Genomic DNA, 13017 nt, shown 5'->3' with positions numbered 1-13017 from the left:
CTGCGGCCACCCTACCGAACAGCACTGCTTCCGACCACCGACTAGCCAATGTCACCTCCGTGCCAACAACTTAGAAAGAGTGAACGAGTTAATTTTTAAAGCTAAAAATGAACTCGGGATTACACCCCAGGAGGAACTGGAAAGAGAAAACGTGACGTCAACTTCTAACAATTCCCAAAGCACACCAGTACACAGACGTCTGAGCAGCTCAGTCTCAGCGTGCGCGGGAGGATACGTGTAGAGTTCCATGTATCTGGACTTGGCCATGCTCTGTCGGGTGTACACCTGCTGGATGCCAGCTCTGAGGTCGTCCCAGATCTGGTCAAGGCCAATCTGCTTGAGTCCATGGGGATTCTGACTCCTGTTCGATGACATTGTGAGCAGTATTCTGAGGTTGTCCAGTGCAGCAAGCCTTCCTCAGGGAACAGCTAATTCTCCATTAGACGAAAATATACAGTATCATTCCAAATTTATTCACAGCAGCTCAGAACGGACGTCCTTTAACTGTGGAGAACGAAATCTCATCGCAGGCAAACCTGAAGAAGAAATAAAGGGAATGGATTAATTCTTTCTCAACACCCTGGGGTGGGTATGAGGGCTCCTGTCCGACACGGGCAGAAATGCTCAGGCTGCAGGCATCAGCACTGCACTAATACAGAGACTGTTTGCACGTGGGAACACTCCTGTTGTACGATACGTGTACGGAAATATGCTTACTTAGACATTCAGTTAAAATCATTAGGACTCAGTGCCCACAGGAAAAGCTGGGTAAAACTTGCACAGGGACAACTAACGGTGCCTTTCTTCCGTCCTCTAAAAGTATCAAAACTTCAAGGCTATTACTTGACCTTTGTAACAACCAGAAAGACAAACTGAAAGGAAAACAAAATTCCCAGAATGAGAAACACAAATAGCTAATACACAGGAAAACTATTCACTCTCACTAGTTATCTGTGAATGTGAATAATTCTTCACTTAGCGGTGGGCAAAATGCAAATGCTGGAGAGGCTGAAGGTACAGGGAAATGTTCATCCCCTTCTTAGAAGGGCATGTGTTCAGACTCAGCACAATTTAAAACGGACTGGATTCAGGGAGACCTGCGTTTGAAGGTCAGCCCCACATCTACTAGGAACGTGGTCTTAGGTGACTCATTTAACCTCTTCCTTCTCCAAACCTTGATTTCCTAGTCCACAAAGCGGGGCAAATCATTCTCCTCAATAGCTGGGAAGTTTAAGTGTATGCAAAATATTTAACACACGGTAAGTGCTTAACAAATGGTAATTACTATTATTTCTAAGTGTGCAAAGCAACTGTCAAATACAATTTATGATGCTCCAGGATCTTGGATCCATAAAGGGCCTTGGCTATGCAATTCTGCATTAAGTCAGTCCTTGTCAACACACAACATTACAGACACACCTGAAGGACTGTCTATGTACACCACCTCACAATATGGAGGTTTTTCAATAAGCATTTCTAGTGTGACATTAAGAAACACTGGATTATTGTAATGGCACCAGAAAAAACGTTGTTGGGAATTAAACGGCACCCAGAACGGTAAGGACAGGCTGTCAACCTGGGGCGCAGGTCGACTGTCCCGGGCACGAGATCCCGCATCCTCTTTGTAAACTTAGTCACAGGAGGTCATGTTTACAGATTAAGTCTGAAGTACTAAAACCTAAGCTTTTGGATTTAATGTTTTATGAAACCACAAAATCATTCCAGATCATGGAAGTATTTTAAGTCATACGTTCAAATAGGTATGTTCAATGTGGAACAGAAAAATGTCGAACAAGAATCCCCTCAAGTTTTAAGGAAACAACTCAGCAAATGTTTCCTAAACATCACCCACGCTGAGCTTCCTACCACCAACCCAGGGACTATCACACCAACCCCCGCAGTCAGCCCGCGGGGTTCTGTATGGGCGGCACCCCCTGACAGCACCATCCATGTAAACCCGCACTCTCTTCTCTGGTACTACTTGATTTCCTCTTAAGGGGAAATTACCCTTAAATTCTCCAGCCCCGATTCCTCCTCTGAACGCTAGGCCTGCCTGTATGTAAGTGCCCTGGCCACATCTCTCGACATCCCAAGCCCAACAGGTCTACAGCTGAGCTCAGGCTTGGCCCCGGAACTCCACCCCCCACCAATGTCGCACGTCTCCTTAAGTGTCAAACCCACGTGTCCACGAATCAGAAACCTGTCACGTCCGCATCTATTTCTCACATGGCAGCTGAGTCTGATGAGATCGTGATCCTGATAAGAGGCTGATCCAAAGGAGCCACCCAACAAACCCAGACCACGCTGCTAGAAAGGGGCAGGACCACACCCAGTACTCGGGATTCTCAAGCCAGTACTCCCAACACTCTGGTCTGAAGTTTGGGTTCTTGCATTTTTAAGGTGTCAATAAACAGCGAAACCATAAAAAGAGCCATGGGAATAAAACCAGATCACTGATAATCTATTAATCTTAGAAACTCAAGGAGCTCTAATTTACAAAGCTGAGAGTTTGAAAGAGCTCATAAATCCATCCTAATTGTATCAACATTAGATCTATTTGAATAGTTTGAAATTTAAGAAAGCTGAATTTTTTAAAAAGCCTGACACTTTTTTAAACTCCAAGGACACTGCAAATATCAGAAGAGCCCACAGGAGTAAGTCGGGACACCACTGATCACGCCAACACCCTCCACCCCCGAATCACAGCAGTCAGTGGGTCTCCTCGACAGCCCCCCATGTCCCAGTGCAGCACCGGCCCCTACACTCCCCGCGTGCCTTCTCCCTCGCACGACACGTCTGATTCAGCTGTGAATCTTCTTCGTCAAGACTCACCGATACCCTTGAGAGATCAAATACAACCTTTTCGTGTTAAAATGTCAAGTTTTCATTGCACACACATTGTGTCCTGTTCTGTGCATGGAGATCTGGTCCCACAGCACACCTCGGTTCATGTGCAGATTCTACTTGGTTTTTTTTTTTTTAGGTTTGCATTAGAAAAAACATCTTTATTGACTTCCCTGGGGTGGCCTTGTTTAACGGGCCCACGCGGGTCTCAAGCGCACGTCTCCAGGACACAAGCCCCGTGTGTGGCGCTGTGGGCCCACCACCCAGGCACCACCTCTGTCGCCGGGCACTGACTTGGCCTGCTCCACTCCCCACCCCCGTCCCCCTGGAAACCGCCACACCGCTGTGTCCACGAGTTCACTTTTATAACCCACACGAGTGAAACCGTATGGTTCTTAGCTTTTTTAAAGGCCACATATAACACGCCCTCAGCCAATACCATAGTCAGTGGTGAAAAACTGAAAGCGCTTCCTCTACTTGGCTTTTCTGTGTTTTATTTTTTCTCTGTCCATCCACCCATTTCCATTCCTAGCTGTTCCTGCCAAGTATCCAAACTTCATACACAGTTGGTCTGAGGGTTTAAAAAATTCATGTCATTATCTTAAGACAGAAGTTTTGAGAGGATACTCTCATATTTACAATACTGCCTAGAGAGCCTCACATTTATGTCCTTAAACATTAACCACCAATATTGCAGCAAAGAAACCTGGAACTCAGTCTAAAAGCAAACCTTAAAAATAAGCACAAGAGGAAAATGTCCTACGGGGGAGATGGGTTGCACGCTGACAGGGCAGCCCGCCTGCTGTCTCGGGCTGGGCTCTCCGGAGCGGATCCCGGGACACAGTTTGGGTGGAAGGAAGATGCTCCTCGGGGGTGATGAATGGAGGAAGCAGGACAGTGCAGAGGAGGATGTGAGCTGTGACCAGCCCTTCCAACCCCCCTGCAGGACCAGGCCTTTGGCTCTCGCTCTTGGCAGCTGAGGCAGCCCTGGAGCACACCTCCATGTCTGCCAGGGTGTCCAAATGGACCCAAGAGGCTCTGGAAATGGGAATTTTCCACCTGCGGGTGTATGTGTTAACCTGCTTATGCACCTTTTCTGAAGAATTAAACTAAATGTGAAACTGCTAGGATTAATAAAACACAATACAGGTGCTCAAAGAAGACTGGCTTATCAGTCAATCGTCAATTTTCAGAAATATACCACTTTACAAATCATAAACCCTCCATTTCACAACTGGGCCATCAAAATCTGTCAAGAATCTTAAGTGACTTCATGAAAAGTCAGAAAGGTTTGAATGCTTTTTAGGTAAAAATATTTTCCCAGTAGTACAACACATTTCATAGCCAAAAGACTTAGGAAGACGAAAAAGCCAATAGATATTAAAAACAAAAAAACAAAACTAACGAAATATACGCGATCTGTTCAGAAAAAGTCCAGCCGTTGTTAATATAATGAGAACAGTTTGCATGACATGGATGTAACCTGGCAGCCAAGGAGAGTGGACTGGAATGTGCGTGTGTGAACAATGACGACTTCACTGTACTAGTCAGTGGGGTGGTAGATGCCTTTGAGTGAGCCTGTGTACTGTGTGGCTGTTTGTTAAAAATAATTGAGCGAGTAGAGCCATGAACCTGCATCAAATTTTGCACTAAGCTTGAACATTCCTCTGAGGAAGCTACTTGGATGACTCGGAAGGCCGCAGCTGTGGGCACCTGGTGATGGGCAGCTAACACGCCCACTTATGCATCTTGTTTAGTGCAGTTTTTTTGCAAAACATCAGATCACCCAGGTGACTCACCCCCTCTACAGCCCAGATTTGGTGCCCTGTAACATCTGGCTTTTCCCAAAACTAAAATCACCTTTGAAAGGGAAGAGATTTCAGTCCATCAATGAGATTCAGGAAAATATGATGGGGCAGCTGATGGTGACTGGGAGAACTGTGTGAGGTCCCAAGGCGCCTACTTTGCAGGGGACTGAGGTGTCCTTGTCTTATGTACAATGTTTCTTGTATCTTCTTCAATAAATGCCTTTATTTTCCATATTACAAGACTGGATACCTTCTGGATAGACCTCGTATACTCAGGAAATAGGCAGTTTTCAAAAGTACTCTGGTATATACAAAGAGGGACCCAAAAAGCCCCAGAACTTATTTATAAAAAATTGTGTATTTATTCTTACATTTAAACTTCAGTCAACTTCAAAGTACTCACCCCTGGACGCAAAACACCTAATTGAGATGGGTTTTCTGCTGCTCAAATTAGTTTTTGAATTTGTCGATTTTGATGCCTTTAAAAGTGCTTCTGCCATTTTTTGTTTCACCTCTTCCACATCGGCCAAAACAGTTCCCTTTGAGGACTTGTTTTATGCGGGGATACAAAAAAGTTGCTTGGGTTGATATCAGGTAAATTGGGGGGGAGGGGGCAAGGGGGTCATGGCCTTTTTGGTAAAAAACTGCCGAACACTCAGCGTGGTGTGGGAAGGTGTGCCTGTAAATCGCCCAGCGTGAAACGGACAAATGCACTGAAAGTCTTCAGAAAAACTTCACTGAAGCCAGACGCAGCCTCTCACAACAACGCCAGCTGGTAAGCTGACGCAGATGGTTCCTACCACACTCACCTTGTGGGGGAAGCCTGTACTATAAGGGGCCACCTTCCAGAAGATACTTTTGTTGTTTTTTGGGGGGGTTCTCCCTCATAGGCCCTTGGCATTAGAGAGGGTTTACTGACCGCGGTTGGGGACACTGGGAGGAACACTGGAGTTTTTGGACACAGAATCTGCATGTTTGCTAACTTCACTGCTTGGAAGGGCAGGGAACTGAGGCACAAAATGCAACCCACCGAGGGCAGCAACCAGGGGCGGGCCCAGCAGCACCTTCTGACACCAGCCACCGGCCACGAAGCCTAAATGATGAAGTGTGCGCCCCACCCCATGCCCTTCACCTTCAATTCTCCCAGGGAAGTAAGATGATGGAAGGTCACACAGGCGTCCAAGCAAGCGGGTCGAAAGGAGGAGGGCGGTTGTGTGTTCAAGGACTTCTCTCATTGAAAAGACTATTGTTTTAAACGGACACGAAAGCCAACATAATCAATAGTAAACAAACTTTCTAACAATTCAAACTGTGAACTAATCAAACAACCTGCTTTCCAAGACTAACTGTGCATAACGTTCCTTCACAGAGCAGGAGTGTGAACTCCTTAAGAATTCCGAAAAACACATCCTCTCTGATACCAGTAATTCAGAGTTCCATCAGCAACGCAAGGACTGTTTGAAAAGAGCACTGACTGGACATCATCTAACAGAACAGGAGGGAGCGGGGGAAATGTTAGCTCTAGTAAAGTTACTTTATTCTGTTTGCTCCAAGACTTTAGAGGCCTTAATAAGGGAACGTGTCTTACGAATTCCTGCCAGAAAAAGTTTAAAGCATCTCCTTCGCAAATTGACTTGGCCATGGAGCGTTTTTTTCCTGAACATATCTGAGGACTGGTTTTTCAAAGTCTTTTTCAAAAACAAACAAACAAACAAACAAACAAAACAAATAAATCCTTGTTTCAAAGAGGAACAGTTAAAAGAGAAAAATCTGTGCTGACCCTACTGATTCCTAACTCTTGGGATCAACTGCACACTTGGTCTGCAACTTTTCTCCCTTAACGACGAGACACACCTCACTTCTCAATGAAATCCACCTAACTTTCTGTGAGCGATGTAATCTTCCACGTTTCATCAAACCAGCCCCCAGCTAAAGAGCTCCTGGGTGTTTCCTTTTCAACACTCACAAGGAACACAGCAGCAAGCGACCACCGACTTCTCTCCTGCCGACCTGAGTGCGGGTGACGAATGCCAAAGGTACCTCTCAGGGGAGTGGACGACGGGGCCACCTGCTGGCACGGGGCACGCTGGAGGAGGAACGGGCGGGGGGGGGGGGGGGTTACCCCTGCACGTGGGGATTCTGCGGTGCTTGTGCCCATCTCTGAGAGGCACTACTTGAGTCTGGAACCAGAGCAAATCAGAGAAATTACAGGAAGACGAGCCCAAACGGAGTCCTGAGGAACAAACACTCGGAAACTGACTAGATGATGGGGAAGCCACAGACTCTGTGTTTGCAAAGTCAGGGCTACCGGCCAAGCTCTCTCACCACGTGTCTAACCAGGTGAGCTTTGCACACACTCCTCATGGCGTCCCCCTGACCACTCCCACATACGGAACAGACAGGAATATAAGTCCTTCAGATCTCGTATTTCCCACCCACCACCTTCTATGCAGGGTACAAATACATCACTGCAACTTATGTTCATAATTCAAAAATCAAGACATCCTTTCACCACTTCCAGCTATAAGGAGAGCAGTCAATGGAGGAAGCACCATGAAGAAAAAAATCATAGAATCTTATCACAGTAACTCCTGCAAACTCGAGTTCCATAATACTGTGAGCACAAACGTAAGATATCAGGTCAGGGGAAAAAGCTTAGCAAAAACTGGCAAACCATGAGTTCTTATGACCTTCATGACCTTAACTGCATTTCTACTCCAGGGGAGGAGCTCGCACATTTTAAAGCAATGAGCGACGCCCTGGCTGGTGTGGCTCAGTTGGTTGGAGCATCCTTCTGTAAAGTGAAAGGCTGCAGGTCTGATCCCAGGTCAGGGCACATACGAGAACCAACCAATGAACAAATAAGTAGAACAACAAACTGAGGCTTCTCCCCCAACTCTACTCCCAGAATAAATAAGCATGTCCTCGGGTGAGGATTAAATAACTAAATACTAACTAAAGAAGTCAAACGCAGTTTAGCTTTTCTAGTTGTGTGACATTGTAAATCTGGTTAAACTGCAAATGACCCTGCGCACGGTTCTGTAAGGCCTGATCGGAAGCACGCACACCACCGGCAGAGCAAGCGGTCTGGATGGACCCTCAGGAACTGTGTGCGCGCACACCAGGAGACACGCAGACACGGGCCTCTGCCCAGACTGGGAGGCCACCTGCATGCCAGCCGCCAGCACTCACAGACAGTGGCAGGAGAGTCACACAACAGGCCACCAGGTGAGTCACCCTCACACCCACACTTCAACACGGAGGACTGCAGAGAGGGTCCCGAGTGAGGGAGCGACAGAAACATCATACAGCATGATACCATTTTTAGATGAGGATTTGAAGGAAAAAAACAGAGGGTACTTCCATGAGGGGAGAGGCTAGCAATCCCACCGACAAGACGGGAGGACGCGGCAGTGATCACGCAGGGCAGATCTGGTGAGGCGCCGGCCGCCTCGGCTTTACGACACACTCTCGCGTGCGCAGCGCTACGCAGGCTGGGCTCTCTCGCCTGGTCACTACCAAGTCTCTGCCCTCCGACCCAGCCTCCGCGCTGCTGCCAGGTCAGCTCCTAGAAGGCACACAGCTACTCACGCCACTGAACGCACGGACTCCAGGGCCACCTTCCACACTCCAGCCCACACATGCACGCCCACGCCCGCCCCTGGGTGGCGTGTGGCTGCCTCCCACGCATGCTCTGGCCAGGACCAAATGCTCATTATTCTTACATTTTACTTTTTTAATCAAGAAGGAATCTAAACTTAAAGATCTTGTGACTGTAGGCCACTTATCCGTGCATGCAACGATTAAGCGCTCTGTTGTACGTCTACTAGGAAGGGCATTTACCTTAGAGAAGCCTACACAACTTCATTAAGAAATTAAAGGTTTGCAAAATTTATACTTACTTATAAAATGTAAATATATCATCCCATCTCTATACAGAAGAGAATAATTACAATTAAGTTCAGATAATTACAGATTACAAGTATTAAAAAATTCCCATTCCTACCTTAACAGACAGCTTTTTAGAGACAAGAGCTGAGATTGGTTTTGACTTAATGCCACTCAGAACCTTTAAATCCATGGCTATAAAGTGAGAGAAGCAACAGAAACACACTCCCAAATTGGAAATGGATTCTGTTATTTCTCAAACAACTACGAAGCCAAATTCCAAAGACCTAAACGTGTAAGAATCACTCAAATTGCCTTGTTTATGCCTTTCCTCGAAGTTACTAATTAAACATTTGGGGCATTAAAAGAGCAGATTCCGTTAACATAAATTTACCACATGACCCATCAATTCCACTCCTAGGTCTCTACCGTTCCAAACAACACGTATGTCCACCCAAAGACCTGTACACATATGTCCACAGCCCCGTCCTTAGAACGGCCAAAAAGAGGTACCACCCAATGTCCGTGGGTGGGTGACTGGGGCGGCAGCAGGTCAGAGTCCTACAAAAGAATCCTATCCAGCCATGACCCCTGCAGTGCCGACACACGCGACAGCACGGTGACCCTCCAGGGCACGGTGCTAGGGAAAGGCACATGCGGATGCCACGCGTGACACGACGCCTGCTACGGGAAATCTACAGACAGGCAAACGACAGAGCTCGGAGGCAGAGCGGTGCTTCCCTGGGTGGGACTGGGCCGAGGCTGCACACAGACCCCAGGGGCCTGCGGGGCTAGGGGGGCTGGGGTGGGGGGATGGGGGCGCGGGGCTGCGGTGACGGCTGCACAAACTCAAACATCACTGAAGACCCTGAGCCATGTATTTAAAGCCAGTAAATTTTATGTATGTGGATTATACACCAATAAAGCACTTAAGAAAAAAACCAGCTTTAAAGCACACTAGCTATAAACCTTTATGGGCCAAATGCAGTTCATTCACGGAAGGACACGTCCCTACGAGATGCCTAGGCTCTGTCTACGTGGGGTCCACAGCAGGGAAGGCAGTCACGTCCAGCGTCCTGCTGGAAAGAAACACGAAGACCCGCTACTTCAGGTGGGGGGAGGGGGGCTCACGTCCTCCTGCAGCACCGTATGTAAACAAGTGACAGGTAACGCAGAAGACTCAGCAGAAGCCACCAGAGCTGCCAGGTGGCAAACATGACCTCCTGCCACAGTAAAGGTACACACGAAACTGCAACACAAGTTCAGAGGGTCTGAGAGAAACCGTCCCAGGCCACAAAGACCAGGGTGGCTTGGGGACATCTGTCCAGAGCCCTGTGGAACTGGGATGACAGAGGAAACGGGTTGGGAGGCTCTCAGGGTGGAGATGTGGCCCAACTCAGACACACAGCTTAAACCACACCCGGCGGGAAGTGCGGTGAGGGAGGCCCGGGGACACGCCGGCACAGGCGGGGCCACACAGGGATGACAGGGGCTGCCCCCCAAACCTGCACGTTCCCACCTCCAAAAATTTCCCTCTGGGTTCCCGAATTTCACAGGCAGTATATCAGAAACACAATGCAACGTAACGGCTGCGGGTGGGCGTGCTCAACGACAAGCAGTCGCTGGGCTGCGTCTGAGGACATTATACGCGCAGTCACCCTCTGACCCGGTCATCTCACTGCCAAGTCTCTCCCCAAAGCAAGCTGGCCCCAGACCACAGATTATAAGCTCAAGCTGAGTCACTGCACAGACTGGAAATCAACCCAAGAGCCATCAAGAGGGGACGGAGGGCTGACTTAGGCGAGTCCCAGCAATGAAGCGCCGCGCGGCTATAAAAAGGAGTAAAACGAGCCCCACTTGCTGATAACAGTGATACAGTGGCTCCTTAGCAGACACGTTACCTGCAGACAGCAGCGTTTCTTCGTATGTGAGGGTGGGGAGGGCAAATCCTAACACATAGGTGTAGCTACATTTCAAGAAGAACAAAATGGGAGGACAATCTGAAAACTAAAAATGGTTACCTCTGAGGGGGGGAAGAAACAGGTGGAGGAGCCGGATCCTAGTGAGACCCCAGGGGGGCCCATGGACAGAACTCTGGGGCCTGGGAATGTAGATGGGGAAAAATGAACATACTATGTCTCACTGCCCTCTCACTGAAAAGACCATCCCTCCAATCATGAGCGGGGGCAGCCGCACAGGCGTCCCACGTCCCAGCAGCACTTGGCTGCCACCACGCAAGCAGAGACCTGTGTCACTCCGTGGACGGCCATTACCAGCATCACCTACGCTTAGCAATACGGTGACAGTACAGTCAATACAAAACCCACCCTAGATCTTAAGTAGGTAATATGTTAAATGTGCTAACGTGTAATTCTCGGAGGTGGACATGCTTGCAATACTCTATTTGACATGTTATATGGTTAAAAAAAAAGCTAAAAGTTACACTGTAAAAATTATAAAAACACGTGAGCCATATCTGGCAAACAGGATCTCAACCAGTTAATTGTACCCTCTGCTTTAGTAACACCTGACAACACTATAATTGTAAATAAATATGAACTCACAAGCAAAATTTCAAGGGTATTTTTAGGTTAAATGATGATCATCCAGAGATTCCTAAATCTGTCTGTATGAAATCTTTGTATCAATAAATTGAACACTCTTAAAAAATTCTCATGCTGGAAAATCCCAGGGGTAAAGGGAATTAAAGATAAAGAACCCAAAAGAGAAAGGCGATGTTATTAAGAGAATTTCTTTATAATAGTAAGTTATGTGAAGAAGCCTAAATCTAGAGGAAGATGAAGAGCTTAATTTTAATATTAAATGTCAAGTGACTTTTAAAACAACACCAAAATGAAATGTCTAAGCGGGCAGTTTAGAATTGTAGCCCCCCAAAAATCACACGTAAAGAAATAAATTTAGTAACGTGGAAAAGGCAAAAATTGTTCCCATTAATGCAAATAAGATCCTCAAAGCACAGAGAATTTAGTAGAGGACCGAAGTTTATACTTACACCGGCAAATGCGTCCCTATCTCCCTCCTGCCCCCAGGAGAGGCCGGGGGTGGGGGTGGCCTAGAGACAGAGAGCTCACAGGCAGCAGTGCTGGGGGGGCCAGGAAACAGCAGCGGGGGGTGGGGGGAGACGGTTTTATGAAACCTCTAGGCTTCGGGAGAGCCCTCGGTCTGCAGAGAGTCAAAGAGAAGGCCCACTCTAAAAAAGTCGCTGACAACAGTGGGTGCCGAGACAGTGGCCTTGGAGAGGGTGGCTCCCACGGGGTGGACGCCGGCCACAAGCCTGTGGGAGTGGCCTCCTGAGAATGATTAGAGAATGTGCTGGACTTGTCACTGATGAAAACCAACAGAAACCTGTTCTGGTGCCTGGCTAGGATAATGCGGAGACTTACCGTTCCCATTTGCCATCATGCAATGAAAAGTATGAGCGAGACTGGAATTTTCCTTTTAAATTCCAAAGCTTCCAGAAGCATAACTATTATAATCTTATAATTAAAGCAAGACAACGATGATGCTCCGACTTCCAAAACACACCCCACTCAAAACCAAGCACAACCGCGATGACGCACAGAGGCAGTCTCGTAATAAACCCCGGGCTGCCTCACAGGCGAACGGTGTGACCCTGAGTGCCGAGTCTGATCCAGAGTTGATCGTGTTCTGCCTGTGTTCACGCTTCCCACTGCCCTCTGACAGGGGGAACTCATCAAGATGACTTCCGACACAGATCACCCCCAGTGGGAGCCAGGAAATACTGTGCCCGGCACTGCGGAAGAGACACCACCTGGGCACTGCAAGTCCGTCTGCCCAGGACACGGCACTGGGCACAGAACTTTCAGGGCCGTGGCACGTTCCGTATGATACCGCGATGATGAACACACATCACTGTACACATGTCCAAACGCACAGAATGTACAGCACCAAGAGCGAACCCTAATGTGAACTGTGGACTCTGGGTGGTGATGATGTGCCCCATGTCCCACTCTGGTGAGGGGGGAGGCTGTGCATATCTGGGTGCAGGGGGTCTATGGGAAATCTCTGCACCTTCCTCTTAATTTTGCTGTGAACCTACAATTAAAAAAATCAAGTCTTTAAAAAAATCAAAACAAAAACCAAAAAATTAAAGAGGCTTACTTTTGGTTTTTATATTTGCTTCATGAAATACACTTGCATAATCTAGAAAATGTGAGTATACAAAAAACAAGTATCAAATATCAAATAATGTATTTGCTTATTTTTTCTTAATTCAAATTAGGTTGTTTTGCTAATTACTGCTATTTGAATAATCAATGTTTTTTTAATAAGTGGATTTTGCATGTATACCTTTTACTATAAAAAAGGAAACGTTATCAATAATTAAAGGTTCTCTGTAAACAGAACATCTGGCTCTGGGACTTTCAGATTGAGGAGAAACAATACTTCTAGCTTGTGGACTCTTCTGTGGCTGGGGCAGGGACCTAATTCAGAG

At 47.3% G+C, this 13017-nt stretch overlaps 1 protein-coding gene across 3 annotated transcripts in view; it reads right to left on the bottom strand.

The window, feature by feature from the left end:
* The window catches only part of CUL1 (cullin 1), a 72860-nt gene that overhangs the window by 46079 nt on the left and 13764 nt on the right, over positions 1 to 13017 (bottom strand). For all 3 annotated transcript variants that reach the window (XM_090287629.1, XM_090287627.1, XM_090287628.1), the window contains exon 2: positions 236 to 536. In XM_090287629.1, the coding sequence (XP_090143755.1) occupies positions 236 to 375 (140 nt within the window). In that variant the 5' untranslated portion in view covers positions 376 to 536. The remainder of the gene's footprint in view (positions 1 to 235; positions 537 to 13017) is intronic.

Source organism: Furipterus horrens, unplaced genomic scaffold (assembly GCF_987537825.1).
Source record: "Furipterus horrens unplaced genomic scaffold, mFurHor1.1.pri manual_scaffold_9, whole genome shotgun sequence".
NCBI lineage: Eukaryota > Metazoa > Chordata > Mammalia > Chiroptera > Furipteridae > Furipterus > Furipterus horrens.
Note: the sequence above shows the minus strand (reverse complement) of the source record. Positions and strands in the feature narration are given on the sequence as shown.